Below are 18,653 nucleotides of genomic sequence, written 5' to 3' on the forward strand. Positions count from 1 at the left end.
TCACAGCAGGGGGCGGGTTCTTTGCGCTGTACTCAGGGACAGCAAGCGGAACAACGCTCACTCCTTTCAACATCTTCTTGAGACATTCGAGCACTTCCTCGTCGGTCAACTTAAGGACAGGGACCATGAGAGAAGGATCCTCAGCCCCAGAGTACTCGAAACCGAAGTTCTCTCGCTCCTTCAGAGGCTGAACACGATGATGAAGAAAACTCGAGATGATACCGAAGCCGGTCAAGCCCTGCTGTTTTAGAGTACTTATCCTCTCAAGAAACGGCTGGATCACTTGGAGCTCAGCAGTCGTCACCGGGTTCTTTTCCCATCGGTCATTAACCAAGGGACCAGACCCGGAGTGAACAGAAAGAGGAGGAATCAAGTTGGCAGCATAAAACCAGTCAGCACACCAGTCTCTTATAGAATCAACCAGGTCATAGTCAAAGAATTTACTTCTAAAACCCTGGCGAAACTGAATTCCGCAGCCACCAAGAATGTTGGTGTCATCGCGGTGAGGTTGGGGCTTCAGATGAAAGAAGTAACGAAAGAGGGAAAGAGAAGGAGGAATTCCAAGGAAGGTTTCACAGAGATGAACAAAGACATAAAGATGGAGAACAACATTAGGAGCAAGGTGATTCAGGCTAATCCCAAAATAGCCGAGAAACCGATGAAGAAAAGCAGAAGCTAGGAGGCAAAGTCTAGCACGGACAAAGGAAATGAAGAGAATGATCTCACTAGGACCTGGAGCAGGGACCCGATGCTCGCCCGGAGAGCTCCATTCAGTAATGTCCTTGCTCTGGATCAGGCCGTCGCCAACAAGCTCGCGAAGCTGGTCTTCAGTCGTTGTTGGAGCCGGCCAAGCCTTTTGAGCAGCCCTCATGGCCACGAACTCTTGGTTCTCGATCACGGAAAGAGATGACTCCTCATCCATGAAGGTTGCCTGGGACTTGCTCGCGGCTTTCTTCCAACCCATGTACTAATGGAGGCAAAAAAGCACTAGGGAAAGAGAAGGCTCGGACGGCGGAGCTCATATGGCGGCGGCAATGGCGACGGCGGAGTTGCGAAGGCTAGGGTTTTTTCAAGGCGAAGGCAGGGTACCAAAGAAAAGGAGGACAAAGGCCTTTAAATAGATTTTACACCGGTAAAAACGCGGCCCACCAGGCCTGCTTTAACATGGCATGAGGACGCAACGGTCCATTTACCGACGCAGCTAAAATGACGGACGGCTCAAATCCACACAATGGTACAATTCAACGGGTAGATTTCAGACTTATCCATCCAGCACCACGGTAGAATTATCATATCACCACAAAAAGAACTCATCAACAATAAAGCAAAAAAGGGTTATCTCACAGGAAGCGCAACAACCCGGTCCTTACAGAAAGAACTCGAAAATCTCATCAACAACCAGGACAATAGGAAAATAAAGAATTGCAACTCAGAAGACATGATTCTTTCCATTATAACTAGTTTCAAAAATAGAAGATTACACATCTTACAAGACCCAACGAACTCGGTGCCATGAAAAGCAAAGTAGCAAAGAGGAACCCGGACATGGCTAGGCTCTGGAACGACTACGTGTTCCAAATTGCTACTCAGAAGGACAAACCGCCCTCGGCTACACTATTTTCTTCAAAGGACGGATGCAGTGCATCCAAGGTGGAAATCAGCAGCACGGTAGGACAACATGGAGTAGAGAAGGCCGGCAGGCATCTGTCTACCCAAGACTGATGTGATGCTGGATATGGTGTTGATTTGCACCGGACAGTCTCAGGGCAGGCGATGAGGATCAACCCAGAACTGCCAGATGAAGGAACAAAGCCCACATCATAAGACTTCCTCCAACTACCGCCACATACATCCTGTTACATTGCTGCTGCGGGATTAGCCTACCTCTAATCCCTATCACAAGACTCCCTCCAGCTATGGCAAGACACACAAGAACTGCAAAATAAACCCGAGGCTGCTCTACTTCACAAACTACCATATTCATGACTACAGAGACTTCAGAACAAGCAACAAAATGCTCAACGAATCAAAACAGCACTTTAGGAGGGTATTTATAGACTGAAGGAACGGTGCACATGGACTAGGAGCACAAATGAAACTAGCCTAACAAAGGACATAGTGAAAAGACAGAATTCAATGAAAAAGGACTCAGGCGTGAAGGAACAGTACTCAAGGACAAGCATATTCGGAAGAATATACCAACACTGTACAACTCATGAACAAACAATATTCACACTCAACCACCACCATACAACTACATCTAACAATAGCAGACTATCAGAGAATATGCCAGGACCCTGCATCCGAGTTCTTCCTGAATAAAACAACTCGGATATATGCCTGGGGGCTGCAACAGGAGAGGTATACAGTTCTTTCGAACAACTCAGATTCAAGACCCTCCAACTTTTTGTTCCAAATAGCAAGAGGCTCGGTGGTTACACTCAGTGAGTGCATTTTTTCCTTCAAAAAAGCGCACATCACCAAGAGGACTACTTCAAGACAACAGTTTCTCAAACAGCATAAGATTCAAGACCCTCCAACTTTTTGTTCCAAATAGCAAGAGGCTCGGGGGCTACACTCAGTGAGTGCACTTTTTCCTTCAAAAAAGCGCATGTCACTCAGAAGACTTCTTCAAGACAGACGACTTCAAGGCCACACGATAAAAGAACCCAGAAATAGCTATATCCGAGCTCTTTTCGACAAAAAGAACCCGGGTATAGCTAAATCCAAGCTCTTTTCGACAAAGAACCCCGGGTATATGCTCGGGAGCCCTTCGACAAAGAATCAGGGCAATTTCAAGAAAAGACCCTCAAGCTCCTTGTGCCAAACAACAAGAGGCTCGGGGGCTACATCCAAATGGGAGTACTTTTTTCTTCAAAAAGGTACACGCCACGCGAAGATATCACAAAGCGCTATATGGTTTCACTCAAGAAAGCACTCAGACGATGCTTGTTCCTGCTCGACAAGACTTGAAGGAACAAGACGATGCTTCTAGAACTCAACCATGAAGTGCTCGAGGGCTTGTCGGTGCGGGACCCATGGGATACCCCGCAAGGAAGGGAGAAGAACTAGTCTAACTAGGATTCTTCCCCTATAATCTTAGCAGTAGTATTATTCTATAATCCTACTAGGAACTCTCATTGTAAACCAACTAGGACTCTGGCCTCCTGACTATATACAGGAGGACAGGGCTCCTTGGATAGAGAGTTCAGAAAACAATTGTACAACACAACACTTTATAATCAATCCAACGCAAAGGCCAAACGCCGAACTGGATGTAGGGCTATTACTCGATCAACGATCGAGGGCCCGAACCAAGATAAATCGACTGTCTCTTGCGTTAACCGTCGAGTTCCGCATACGCTGAAGCCCGAACAATACTACCCCGGGGACCCCCGTGGTAGGCTATCGGTGGTCAAACATCGACAGCTTCTAGCCTATGCCGCCTATTACGACTTCAAGCTATATCAAATGGATTTGAAGAGTGCATTTCTCAACGGCCCTATTCAAGAACTTGTCTATGTTGAGCAACCACCGGGCTTTGAAGATCATAAGTTTCCCAACCATGTCTACAAACTCCAAAAGGCGCTCTATGGGCTTAAGCAAGCACCAAGAGCATGGTATGAATGCCTTAAGGAATTCTTGCTTAAACAAGGCTTTGAAATAGGCAAAGCCGATGATACCCTTTTCACTCACAAAGTTGGCAAAGATATATTTGTGTGACAAATATATGTTGATGACATAATATTAGGTAATACTAATCATTCTTTTTATGAGGAATTTAGTAGGATCATGACCAAGAGATTTGAGATGTCCATGATGGGTGAATTAAAGTTCTTCCTTGGATTTCAAATCAAGCAAGTGAAGGATAGAACTTTTATTAGCCAAATGAATTACACCCATGATATGCTCAAGAAGTTTGACATGGTGAATGCCAAGCCTATCAAAGCTCCTATGCCAACCAATGGACATCTAAATCTCAATGATGAAGGAAAAGCTGTGGATACTAAGGTATATCGCTCCATGATCGGCTCTCTAGTTTATTTATTCGCATCTAGGCCCGATATTATGCTTAGTGTGTGCATGTGTGCTAGATTTCAAGCTAACCCGAAAGAGTGCCACTTAGTGTTCGTTAAGAGAATCTTGAGATATTTAGTACACACTCCTAACCTTGGCTTGTGGTATCCTAAGGGCTCTAAGTTTGATCTACTTGGGTATTTGGATTCCGATTACGTCGGTTGCAAAGTAGATAAAAAAGCACCTCAGGGACATGTCAATTCCTTGGACGGTCCCAAGTGTCTTGGAGTTCTAAGAAGCAAAATTGTGTTGCCCTTTCCACCACCAAAGCCAAGTATGTTGCAGCCGGTGCATGTTGTGCTCAACTACTTTGGATGAGGCAAATCCTTCAAGATTTCGGATGTCACTTCACCAAAATTCCACTCTTGTGTGACAACAAAAGTGCCATAAAGTTAGCCAACAATCTTATAAGCCACTCAAGAACTAAGCACATAGACATCCGGCATCATTTCTTGAGAGACCACGAAGCCAAAGGAGATATCAAAATTCACTATGTGAGCACCGAAAAGCAACTAGCCGATATCTTTACTAAGCCTCTAGATGAGTCATGATTTTGTGCTTTGCGTAGTGAGCTAAATATACTTGATTCTCGTAATGTTGTTTGAACTATAGCACACCTTGATTGATGAACTAGTATGGATAGGAGAAATGAATTGGAAAGGTTTAAATATTGTGCTTCAAAATGATTTATCATAAGAAACAAGTGCTTTAAAATCTTGGATGGAGCCATTCTCTTCCTTTCATCCTCAATCCACATAAATCAAGGTGAAACCCTAACCTAGTCTCGATCTATGCTATGGAGCTCTATCTTTGTTGAATGATGGTTTCTAGTGACTACATGATTAGGGTAGAAACTAGTTTGATGAATGAATTGAATCAAAACAAAGATTCATTGGTTGATCCTCATCTATACCCGCGGCAGTGCCGCATGTTGGGTGCGGTAGTGCCGCACTCAACAGAATGAATATGTAAATACATATGTTGTTCCATCGATGACTCTCTGTTTTGGTTGGATTTGTGCACTAGATGTATTTCTATCTAAAACATGTAGCTACTTTACCTACATTGTAGACAACTCCATGTATTTGTTTAGGTCTACTCATTCTGAGATTCTCTAGTGGTTTAGGAGAATGGTTGAGAAATAGTCTAAATAGTTGAGAAGAAATGAATCATGGGAGAGGTGAAGCACTAGGTGCGGCAGTGCTGCTCGTAGGGTGCGGCAGTGCCGTACCCTCTGACCAGATTGGTTCAGGGTGCTTTCCTAACCCAAGATTTGAATCATCTCATCTATCTATAGTATTATATAAGTGTTCTTCTATACCCCTTATGTATAGTTTCTCATTTGGACCTATATTTATTTGCATAGATGGCCTATGGAGGTGGTGATGATCGGAAGGGGAAGAGGAAGATGACCGAGCCTCAGGATAAGTAGATGCAACAGTAGTGCAGCAGGCAGAGATGTTGCTAGAGACAGGGAGAGGAGAGATCAGATAATTTAGGATGAGGAGAACCTGGAGAGGGCTGGTCGCACCATTCCTCTAGGTGCTTGCCTAGATACACCACCACATCTTGAGGAGTTTGATAGGAGCTACATCAGAGAGTATTCTGAGGTTGTAGTTATGAAGCGTCCAGTTGACACACGTCCTCATCCCATGCTCAATTATGCGGAAAGGCTAAAGATAGTGGAAGAAGCACGGGAAAACAAATCCCTATGAGCAGCCAAATGATTTGGGGATTTACTACATGTTTTGGAATAAGTTTCATTCCAACTTCAATGCATATATGAACTTCGACTCTAAGAAATCCAAGGTTGTCAAGATGTAGTATGTTGATTGGAAGGAGATGAAGGCAAAGAATGAACCTAAGTTCAATAAGGTGATCAAGGTTTGTGAGTTGTTTGGCCTCACTGATATTATGAGCTTCAGATATAATTGAAATGAAGAAGTGCTAACCTAGTTACATGCTACTTTCTTCTATAGCGTCTACACTGATGAGATTCACTGGATGACTAAGGGATGGCATTATAGAGTTGATTTTGTGACTTTCAGCTAGATCCTTGGTTTTGGAGAGTAGGAGCGGGGTTTCACTTACATTCATGATGAGGCTAGAGTTGAGATTCATGATATTGCCTATATGTGGATTGACAGGAGAAGTGCAGATGGGAAGGTCAGTGGCCTGAAGAGCTATTATTACATTCTGAACAATTTGATCAGGCACACTATCAATCCCAAGGATGGAGCAGCTTCTGATCTTAATGGATATGTGAGGAATGCGCTTGCTAGATTTGCTCCTGTAGGTGACATGTTTAATGTCCCTCGCTTCATGTGGTGTGAGCTAAGAAACGCCATGGAGGATGGAAAAAGGGGATACCCTATGCTTTCTATCTCATGTTTATGATTGAGAGGGTCACCGGTTACAAGTTTGATAAAGATGGTCTCCACACCGTCTACAAGATTGAGAAGACCCAAGCCTCAGGTGCTAGCAGGGCAGTGAGATGGAGATGTTTGGGAGATGGATTAAGGTCATTTTCACCACTTGCACCTATGCAGCAAGGACCGCATATGAGGACCGGTTGGAAAACAGTGAAGCCAACCGAGAGGCTAGAGAGCGTGCAGGGCTGCCACCCCTTTCACCAGTTCAGTCACCACCGAGGTTTGATGACCTTCCTAGCCTTTCTGAGATAGATTCAGAGGATGAAGTGGACCGTGACGCCTAAGAGGGGGGTGAATTAGGCAACTTAAAATTCTTACTCTAAACTATGGCCTCTTTTTCTACCCTTAGCAAAACCTATGCAAAAGATAAACTATCTAAATGTGCAACTACGATTTTGCTAATGTGTTGCTATCTCTACCGCAAAAGGAGTAATGTAATCAATGTAAATGCGGAAGCTAAAGAGCAAGGTAGAGATATGCAAACTCCCATCGACGACTCCGGTATTTTTACTGAGGTATCGAGAAGCGCGCAAGCTTCCCCCTAGTCCTCGTTGGAGCCCCTCGCAAGGGCCAAGCTCCTGGTCAGGTAACTCCATGGATAGCCTCGGGTCTTCCCCACACGCAAGTGGGTCTTCGACGTGCCTTCCGGCAAGCTCTCCCGGATGCTCCCCGCCATCTTCACTAACAAGCTTCCGGCCAAAATGCCACGGGCCTTGTTCCCTCCGGTACACGGTGGCGGCCACACCACAAACGCGGTTGGTATGATCTCGCAAGACTACAAGCCCCTCCGATGTACAACAATGGTGCGCGCAAGCACCGAGTGGTAAGAGGTATGCAAACCTCACTAAACACTAGGCCTAAACCTAGAGCAAGCGCATAAGCGGTGGTCTAATCAACCTAAGCACTTCGCAAAGCACCTACGCTAATCACCTAATGAAATACTAAGCACTATGCAAGTAGAGATCACTAAAATGGTGTATCAACACCCTAGATATGTTTCCTTAGCTCCACACTCCTTAAATGGCCGGTTGAGGGGTCTATTTATAAGCTCCACTGAGAAAGTAGCCGTTGGGGACGAAATCCCGCTTTTCTGCTACTGACCGGACTCTGACCAGTGTCCGGTCAGCACTGACCGGACGCGTCCGGTCACAAAAATAGCTCTCTAGAACCTTACTGATGTTGACCGGACTCTAGCACTCAGCGTCCTATGCATCGGAGTGTCCGGTCGCTGCTGCTAACTCTGATGTTGCCGAGCCTCTTGCTCGGAGCATCCGGTGCAGCGTCTTGTGCAGCATCCTATGCATCAGAGCATCCGGTGTAGCGTCCTGTGCAGCGTCCGGTCACTTCTGTGAGCTCATTTCTTTGCGATCTTGCGTCCGGCTTGGTTTCTGTCTTCATGCTTGGACTTTGCTTGATATCTTGGGTCTTCTCTTGTGCTTCTGAGGTCTTGCTTATGGAGTTGATCATTAAATCATCACGTCGCCTTCGTCCCAGTCACATCTTGCATCCTATTGAACTACAAAATAATCACTTACAAATTCATTAGTCCAATTTGGTTGTGTTGGTCATCAAACGCCAAAATCCAAAGTAAATGGGCCTAGGGTCCATTTTCCTTACAATCTCCCCCTTTTTGGTGATTGATGACAACACGACCAAAGCAAGCAAATAATAGAATTTTGAAATTTAAAAAACTACCTACTTGCTAGGATGCAATGCAAGGGGCAAGATTATATGATGCTAAAAGATACTTCTCGTAAAACTAAGGAATATCACATAAAAACTTATCTTGCCCTTACAAATGTCCCCATGTGGCATTATGGATTTAAACCTTGCTTTCTATAAATTCTCCCCATTCCATAGGCAATCCATAATCCACTCTCCTCCCTTTCTCGGACCATTACCACTTGTAGACCATTATAGTCTAGCTTTGGGTCCTACAAATTAATGCTTGCTTTTGGTCCTCTAAATTCTCCCCCTTTGGAATCAAACACCGAAAAGGAAGACATTAGTAGCACAAGTGATGGTCAAACTTTGTGATCCTTTGTGTATAGAGTAGAATAGATCACCAAATTTGACTCTCACATTATATAGATTAAGCTCCCCCTAAATATATGCATACATATGGTAGAAGGCAAAGCATATCCATAATTGACAAATTATTGCTCAAGGGAATTTAATCTATATAATGCATGGAGAAAGCATATAAATATCAAAATGAAATCAACATGATGATATTGATTTAGAAATACCACATGTGGAACAAAATTTGATTTCTACCACTTGCAATAGGTGGTGGATATTTGAAGTATGATGCTTAACTCTGGGGACTCCATTTTCCTTGCAATGAGACTACTACACATATGATAAGCTTGAAAAGGTGTTAGTCTCAAGGCATCCAACTTGTAGAGTAACATCCCCCTAAATTTGTGCATACAAGTGTGGAATACTTGTAAGAATCATGCACATTGATTTTAGGATCAAAATACCACTTGAAAGATGACATCACATGAATGTGAGAGTCATTTTCAAAGATGATATTCGGGAGAGATTATCTACAATTTAGACTTTGGCACATATTAGATGAACAATTGTAAGACAAGCTATGTGCCGTGCTCCTAAATAATTTTAAACCATGTATGTTTGCTCTAAGGGTTAAGAATAAAACCGAGCAAGCCTACCATAAGATATACCTAGTATATACATGACAAAAGATATAAGCATGCAAATCCAAACCTAGGCATGAAAAACAACTAGATGCTTAAGGATACCATTTTGTAAGAAATACCACTTGAAAATAATAACATCTAGTTACCTAACATGGGAAGGGGAATTTGGGTCCATAGTATTCACTTACCCACATGGCAATGACTTTTTCCATCATGATGCACCCCATGAAATGCACCCATACTTTGCCAAGTCTCTAAATTCCCCGAAATCCATTGGACTTCTCACTTCCCTTTCGGGATCCAAACCTTCTTGGTGCTCTTCATGTTGGAAATGATTTTCTTTGGCACCCAAAAGCGTTTGACTCCATTGTTGGCTTGCTTGTTCACCTTGATGGCCACCACCTTGTCATTTTTCTTCTTCTTTAACAAGTATGGTGTGGAGGCCTTCTTGTCCACCTTGTTGGTGTAGGTGTTCGAGAGCTTGCTTGTTTGCTTCTTCTCTTTCTTCTTTGCTCCTCCCCCATTCTTCACCTTGCACTCATAGGACTTGTGACCTTCCTTGTGGCACACGTAGCAAACCACGGTTTGTCCTTCATCAAGCTTCTTCACTCCCTTGATGGTGTTATCTTGATGAAGTTGGGCTTGCTTCGTCTTGCCTTTCACTTGAGTCAAGTCCTTGGTGAGGCGAGCTACTTCTTGCTTGAGTTGCTCATTCTCCTTTGCAACCTCTTGTGTGCATGTATCTACAATAACTTTCTGAACACAAACTTGGTTACACAAAGATGAGTCTAAACATAAATCATTACAAGAAGTAGAGGTATCCTTTTTAGACATGTTAAAGATAGAACTTTTCTTTTTAGATGCCTTGGTGGGGGTTGTACTAATGGCTTCAAGCTTAGCAACTTTGTTAGTTAGCTCATCACAATGTTTGCACATGGTTTCTATTTTAGCAAGCAAACTTTTATAAGCATCTTGTGAGCTAGCTAACTTTTCTTTTAATTTTTCATTTTTCTTCACAAGTTGCTCATCATTAATTGCGCATGCATTTGTTGTTGCACTAGCCTTAAGTTGCTCAATTTTAGTAGATAGTTCAACATTGAGATTAGCAAAGTTCTCATATTGTTCAAGAAAGGTTTTATATGCTTCTTGTGAACTATCTAGCTTCCCTTTTAATTTTTCGAGCTTCTTTTGTTGACTAGTGCAAATTGTAGCATAATTAAGATTTTATTGCACAATTTCATCATAAAAAAGCATTTCATCATCACTATCACTCTCACTAGAGGATGAGCTTTTGTTACCTCGTGCCATAAGGCACATACGAGAAGAGCTTGATGATGAGTGCTTGCACCCTCGCCTCTTGTGATGGTGTTCTTCTTCACTTGAAGAATCGTCCCATGACCTTATTGATGTGAGGGCTTGGTTCTTGCATGCCTTCTTCTTTGTCTTGGGTGTGGGCTTGTTTGGACAAACTTCCATAAAGTGCCCCAACTCGCCGCATCCATAGCATCCTCTCTTTCTTTGCTCATTTCTTTGATTAGTGAAAATGAGATCTTGGATTTGGATGGGCACACCCTTGACATTGAGTCTTTGGATCATCTTCTCCACCTTGTTGATAAGTTTGATTGATTCTTCATCAAGGTCGGAGGTGGAGGAGGAAGATTGATCATCATCACTTGAACCTTCATCATCATCATCATCCTCATCTTCTTCTTCATCTTCACTTGAGGAGCTTGAGCTTGAGCTTGTCTCAACTTGCTTGCCCTTCATCTTCTTTTTCTCGCTACATGCGAGAGCTTTGCCTTTGCTCGATGAAGAGGCTTCTTCTTGACCCATCTTACGTGACATTTCAAATGCCACTATCTTGCCAATGACTATGCCCGGGGTCATGGTGCTCAAGTTCTCCATGTTGTGAAGGATGGTGATGATGCTTGCATATTTCTTTTGTGGTAGCACGGAGATGATCTTCCTCACGATGTCCGCATCATCTAGCTTTGTTAATCCTATAGAATGGAGCTCATTGATAATTAGATTCAAACGAGAATACATATCACGAACAAGCTCATCATCATTCATTGTAAAGGAATCATAATTTTGCTTAGCTAGACAATATTTTTGCTCACGGACATTACTTGTGCCGTCATGGAGCTCTTGGACTTTTAACCAAATTTCATGTGCCGTATTTAAAGTGAACACTTGGTTAAACACATCTTTACTAAAAGATTCAAACAAGCAATTCTTAGCTCTAGCATTGAAATGCATTTCTTTTTCATCACTCTTTGTGGGTTTTTTGGGATTCTTAATGGGTTTCATCCTGTCATGAGTGACTCTCCAAACACCCAAATCAACCGCCTCAAGGTAGCAAGCCATTCTAGCTTTATAATAAGAGAAGTTAGTGCCGTCAAAGTGTGGAGGCCTAGAGGTATCCGTCCCAACCACTCTAAATAGCGTTGGCTCAACGGTGGTTAAGCCAAAGGTCCAAAATGAGCCAACCGGCTCCGATACCAATTGAAGTGGACCGTGACGCCTAAGAGGGGGGGGGTGAATTAGGCAACTTAAAATTCTAACTCTAAACTATGGCCTCTTTTCTACCCTTAGCAAAACCTATGCAAAAGATAAACTATCTAAATGTGCAACTACGGTTTTGCTAATGTGTTGCTATCTCTACCGCAAAAGGAGTAATGTAATCAATGTAAATGCGGAAGCTAAAGAGCAAGGTAGAGATATGCAAACTCCCGTCGATGACTCCGGTATTTTTACCGAGGTATCGAGAAGCGCGCAAGCTTCCCCCTAGTCCTTGTTGGAGCCCCTCGCAAGGAATCCCTCGCAAGGGCCAAGCTCCCGGTCGGGTAACTCTGTGGATAGCCTCGGGCCTTCCCCACACACAAGTGGGTCTCCGATGTGCCTTCCGACAAGCCTCTCCTAGATGCTCCCCGCCGTCTTCACTAACAAGCTTCCGGCCGAAACGCCGTGGACCTTGTTCCCTCCGGTACACGGTGGCGGCCACACCACAAACACGGTTGGTATGATCTCGCAAGACTACAAGCCTCTCCGATGTACAACAATGGTGCGCGCAAGCACCGAGTGGTAAGAGGTATACAAACCTCACTAAACATTAGGCCTAAACCTAGAGCAAGCTCATAAGCGGTGGTCTAATCAACCTAAGCACTTCGCAAAGCACCTACGCTAATCACCTAATGAAACACTAAGCACTATGCAAGTGGAGATCACTAAAATGGTGTATCAATACCCTAGATATGTTTCCTCAGCTCCACACTCCTCAAATGGCCGGTTGGAGGGTCTATTTATAAGCCACACTGAGAAAGTAGCCGTTGGTGACGAAATCTCGCTTTTCTGCTACTGGCCGGACTCTGACCAGTGTCCGGTCAGTACTGACCGGACGCCTCCGGCCACGAAAACGGCTCTCTGGAACCTTACTGATGTTGACCGGACTCTGGCACTCAGCGTCCTGTGCATCGAAGCGTCCGATGCAGCGTCCTGTATAGCGTCCGGTTGCTGCTGCTGACTCTGATGTTGCCGAGCCTCTTGATCGGAGCATCCGGTGCAGCGTCCGGTGCAGCGTCCTGTGCAACGTCTTGTGCATCGGAGCGTCCGGTCACTTCTGTGAGCTCGTTTTTTTCGCGATCTTGCGTCCGGCTTGGTTTCTGTCTTGGTGCTTGGACTTTGCTTGATATCTTGGGTCTTCTCTTGTGCTTCTGAGGTCTTGCTTATGGAGTTGATCATCGGATCATCACGTCGTCTTCGTCCAAGTTACATCTTGCATCCTATTGAACTACAAAATAATCACTTACAAATTTATTAGTCCAATTTGGTTGTGTTGGTCATCAAATGCCAAAATCCAAAATAAATGGGCCTAGGGTTCATTTTCCTTACAGAGGAGGAGGACCAGCCAGAGCTTGATCCTCACACGAATTTGAGGTCCACCTTGCAGTCCATGAGGAGCACCAGGCGTGAGCACCACACTTCGACCACTCATCGCCAAGGGAGAGCTGTGGTGTCTTCTTCTTCCTCCTCCTCCGACGATGATGATGATGATGGTGGAGAGAAGGACGTTGCGGGTGCTAGTGGAGCTGCTGGTGGGGATGATGTCGATTGGGACACCATCCAAGAAGATGAGGAGTGAGTGTTGATCTTTCTTCTTTTCTTCTGTTTTTGGTGCTTTATGCCAAAGGGGGATAAATTAGAGAGGGTCAACAACTTTTTTTGACTCCATGGAGATTGGACACCATGGAGAGAAGGTTGTTGCAGCTAGAGTCATGTTCGTATCCGTTTAGAGTAGTCTTCGTTAGGTGAGAGTTTGAGAGTCCATTAGAAACTCTATTTATGTAATAATACTACTTAAGTACTTTATATATGTGTAGGATATGGACATATATTAATCTATGTTGTCGCTCGTGATATAATTGTGCTAGAATGTATATCTTTATATGTATCACATACTGTGTAGAATGTATATCTTTATATGTATCACATACTGTGTGGTGTCTTTCTGATCTGTGCTGTTACAGCAAGTGCGGCAATGCATAATCCAACAGCATACAGTCTGAGAATTGTGAAGCTTTGCAGTCAGATTGCTAAATCAGTGATGCGCTGCGAACAGTATGTGGAAATCTTTAGAAACAAGGGATTTAAGAGTTCACTATGAAGCTTCGAAAACCATGTCTGAACTTGAAAGCTGCATGCTTTTCATTGGGACTGATTTCGGGCTCAGGAAGACCGTCAGGCCGCTCCTTTCCGAAATTGAGAAGACTTGTCCAGAGATGTAGCCACTAAATTATGACAGGTAAACCCTTTGCACTGTTCCATGCATGCTTCGGCACGAGACACTAGTGTATCTCTTGTTGTCGCATGTATCCATGTATGTATGTGCTTTGCTTTGTTTCATTTCTCGCTATTTTTTTATGGAACATATATATTGGAGTGTTGTTTTCACACAAATTGTATCCGTTCTCTGAAGAATTTATGTTTTTTAAGAACTCTGAAGAATTATGTTACCGTTGTCCTGTATGTGCCTGTAATAATTTTGGTATTAAAAGTTTACATGATGTGCAAGCTGGTTTGCAATGCAAACCTGCGGGTGTGTGGTGGCAATCCTGGAACCATACCTTGCAATGCTTCAAACCCTTGTCTGATCAAGAAGCTTTTTTTTAATCTTTATTTTCAAACGTTTGTTGAGCTATTTTTCATTTTTCGACTATGTTTGACACAAATAAATAAATAAATTGCAACTATGAATATTTTCTAGGTGAACTTTAAACACTTTAAGTGCATGGGATGGTTGGCTTGGCATGCATGAGTAGGTATTAGAGAAATAGGGTATATGTGCACTTTTATTAGCTTTTACTTAACGGGCTGTGGAGGATAATTGTTTAATAATGGCATGTGTAGATAATAGAGAAACATGGGTATTTCTAATTCTTTTCCCGCTTCCTTTTCGAAAAGAAAAGAGAGACTGAGAACGTACATCACCACAAATCTCCATCCACAGACAAAAAAAATCCACGTATGTGACAGATACCAAAGAAAAGCGACACGACACTGATCTGAATTGAAGGGGCGGTGTCCAATAACACAAGATACAAAGCATGGTCTATCCATGCCTACAAATATTACATACCTACTCTGATTATGAGACAGACATTGAACAGGCCTTGCAATCCAATTCATTCCAAGAAAGAAAGCAAGCTTCATTCAAATCTAATCTAATCTAACCTATTTATTCAGATAAGTTATCAGCATGGCACCGAGTACAGTGCTCCACCACCGTCAGCCTAACAGTAGAAGGAACCTTATCTTCAATATACGTTCTAATTGCCGAAACCCCTCTACGTGCTTCCATGAGAAAATCTTTACTCATGGGAGTGCACCTGCCACCGGACATTGCGCTATCACACTTAGGATCACCATAAGTGGTATCCAGTGTGAGCCGGCCAAGTGACTTTGCGTTCCTGAGAATATAACACGTTAGCTCAACCAAGCTCTTGGCTGAGTTGAAGCCTTTGAACCTCACAGTCTTAAGGCGGCCATGGTGCTGCATAGGCATCTGCCTCAACTGCAAGGAGCCGCCTCCGAAAATTGATTCATGCTGCATACTTTCCTCAGCTACCTGTGTGGGGTGGAAAAGACATCATAAAATAGAGTGAAAATGGATCCAGCAGTTACTAAATATTTTGCAGGATGGAATGAACAGCGTCTTACATCCAACAGCCAAGTCTCCAAGGAGGGAGAAGCGTCAAGGAAAGAAACCAGAGAAAAATAGTCATAGGATGGGCAAGAGGTCAATCTCAGATAAATAGACAGCCACTTAAGGAATAGGAATTTGGTACGAAGCATTGGTGTATTAACCCTCTGCAAGGTAAAGATGTTTCAGATTAGATTTACAAAAAAAAAATGTATGACTATAGTAATATTCATATATACATCCCCTAGTCTACAAAAACCAATGATTTAGGAAATCCGTACCTCATAATCTGAGCTGATGGAAAGAGTCTTGAGGTTTGGCATACTGGATGACAATTTAACACGGGCGTAACAGACGAGGTTGGAACGGCCCATGCGCAGGTTCTTCATTTGCAGTGTTTCTCCAAGGGAGACTTTTACACTCTGTCCTTCAAGGATAAAACAGGAGAGATTTCGAGCTTTGCTCTCTATCACTCGCAGCTTCACGCAACAAGAAACCTTCAGGCTATGGAGCTGCAGCAGGATGCTAGGTATCTTCAGGCACGTTATCTTCTCGCAACCATTGAGGTCTAACTTCTCCAGAGCATGGGAGTTGGAAAGAAAGCCCTCTAACTCATTATCCAAAATATGCACAGAACGCAGGAGCAGACTTTTTAGGTTTCTGAAGGGGCCAAGTTCAGGTGTGGGATGGAAGGCGCAGCAGGAAAGTTGAAGATACCGGATTGAGTTTTGGACACCATCAGTTAAAAGTGTGCATGGGACATTATGCTTCATGTCAACTCTATAACATAGCTCAATGGTGAGTTCTTCAATCCCACGTTTAACAGCAACCTGAAGCCAACTGTCCAGATACTGGTAGGCATCATAAATGCCATATAACTGAAGCTTGAGTATCTTAATGTTGATGCCTGAGTGGTTCCTCAGGATGTTGTCAATTATGCAGATGAAATTCTCTTGAGATGCATTTGCATTTGAGCAAAGGATATGCCAGTTTAAGGTTAGATTGGGATGACATCTCCAGAAACGTAGAAAGGCATGAGACGAGCAAGCAGCACGGGCAGCATCACGCAGTGGCAACAGGGAATATATATGGTGCAAAATGTCCTGCATGCACACACATGGGATAAAAGTCAAACATTGGGATTGTAAACCCAAATGGTTACTTATAAAGTTATAAGAGAAAGGAAAACAGCAGAACATGGAGGTAATATTCTACCCTAGGTAATCCTCCACATGAGTGCACATGGTATATTGCATTACACATTGCACATATGCCAAGAATCTGCAAAGCGAAGAGCTCACACATGGGGGAGTGTTGGGCTGCCTAATGTTGTAAATTGTAATTAGCCCATGGGCTTGCTTAGAGCCCACTATTTTATGTCGGTGTGTGAGTATACCTAAGAAATAGAACAGACCATCAGAGTGCAGGACTGAACAATTGCAGAACTAGGATCTCTGTTCTCTGTTTATAGATAATATATTAAGATAACATAGTGCAAAGAATCTGTGTGGCTAGAGCTGGCATGGGGATATTATGGTCCCCGCCACATAGCGCCACGCTCGGCACACCTAACTTGTGGCGGAGAAAAACAGCGGCACACATTTGGCGAGCGTTGGCACAAAAATGCAGAGACAGCGCCACAGATTCTTCGACACGCCAGATCCGTGGTGGCAACCAAACAGGCCTGCGGCGCACCAAAAACGCAGCGTGGCAAGCTGCAGCGGCAACCAAACAGACACTAAAATTTATGTCGAGTACCTCGGGAAGGGTTGGGATTGAACACATCATTCTTTTGGCGGCGTGAGAATCACCATGAGCATCTTGTTGACAGGGTGAGACCTTTCTTATATCCATTGATGAATCAATCGATCCGTCTGCAGACCAAAAATTGAATATGAATAAGAATGGGAAAAAAAGACAATCTTTTTCAAATAACTTTTTACTCCGTCCAAAAATGAATGTAAAACTCGTTTTTCCATGATGAGTCAATCAACCTCAAGTTTGACCAAATCGTGTATGTAGTCTAGAGCAGACACTGCAAATCCAGTCACACCTGAGATAGAAGGCAGAACCACAGAACGACAGAAGGGGCGGCGGTCGCCGGGGCCGGACGGGGCGGGCGCGCCGCGGTAGGTGGGGCCGCGGTCAGCCGAGCCAGCCACGGTGCGGCGCCGTGCGGGATCTGATGCGATGCGAGGGCGCGACGCGGCGATGTTGTGACCCGCGAGGGCCGCGACTCCGGACGAGGAGAGGCGGGCGACCGGCGTCGGGGTCGGGGACTCGTGCTAAGATAAGCTCGTATGAAGAGAAGATATATGTTGCTTGGGCTGCAGCTCCGGGCCTAAATCCGCCCTATCTACCTCGCCGGTTCGCCGACGGATCTCCACGAGAAATCGCTATAGTTCTGTTCTGCTCTCCGTCAGATTTTAGGACTCTCTCTACGTGGCAGCCCTGCCCTCTTTTTATGTCCTCGGAGACGCTTGACTTTTGGATTCGAATTCGAATCATATAAACGCCAAAGAAATCGCGCAATACTATTCTGTCTTTTCTTTTGCTTTGAGAAGAGATATACTCCATCCGTTCTTAAAAAAAAAACTGATATTATAAAACTTGGGGACTTCCCAATATTGATGGCAAATTACATTTTCTTTGAGCAACCGATGGCAAATTACATAAAACGGCGGATGCTCCCGTTGATGAGCCGCGACACCAGCCCAATGACCCTCTCCTATCCGCTCATCAACTCATCCCTCGTACCGGTGCTTAGGAGGCACCTAGGCCAGGGGCAATGGCCACCGCAAGGACCAGGCAGCGCACGCGGCACCTGCAGCGTCCACCCACCGCCTAGGTGCAGGGTGGCGCGTCCTGCCGCCTTCAAGGCGCACCGCTCGGCCGCTGGCCCAGCCAGGCGAGGCAGGTGGCCGCCTCCGAATCACGGCGCTCGGCTACTGGGCCCGCTAGGCGTGGCGCGTGGCTACCGTCTCCCAGTCGTGCGCCCGCTACCTCCCCGCCACGTCGCGCAACCGCCATCACCGCCCCGCTGCGGGGCCGCTGCCTTCGGTGAGCTCCACACGCCGACGAGCCTTCATTTCTCCCAAGCAGCAAGGAGATGTTGCGCTGAAAGCGTAGTTGCAAACGTATATTTCAGATGCTTCATAGGTATATTGCAGGCGTTTCATACGGATGTTGCAAAAGTAGATCCAGATGTTGCATATGTTGCGAGCGTCTGTTTCAAATGTTTTATTTATTTTTCAGACCTATGTTGCATATGTTTCACAC

General features: G+C 44.4%; 1 protein-coding gene across 1 annotated transcript; it reads right to left on the bottom strand.

Moving 5' to 3' along the window:
• Positions 1-14,726: 14,726 nt before the first annotated feature.
• On the bottom strand, positions 14,727-17,758 carry LOC136501843 (putative FBD-associated F-box protein At5g53635). The gene is made up of 5 exons (XM_066497371.1): positions 17,428-17,758; positions 17,133-17,248; positions 15,656-16,477; positions 15,392-15,541; positions 14,727-15,299 (listed from the first exon to the last, which is right to left on the bottom strand). The coding sequence occupies exons 2-5, from the start codon at positions 17,226-17,228 to the stop codon at positions 14,910-14,912; spliced, it is 1,458 nt and encodes a 485-aa protein (XP_066353468.1). The 5' UTR covers positions 17,229-17,248; positions 17,428-17,758; the 3' UTR covers positions 14,727-14,909.
• Positions 17,759-18,653: the final 895 nt, after the last annotated feature.

The sequence above is a fragment of the Miscanthus floridulus genome, chromosome 13 (assembly GCF_019320115.1).
Source record: "Miscanthus floridulus cultivar M001 chromosome 13, ASM1932011v1, whole genome shotgun sequence".
NCBI lineage: Eukaryota > Viridiplantae > Streptophyta > Magnoliopsida > Poales > Poaceae > Miscanthus > Miscanthus floridulus.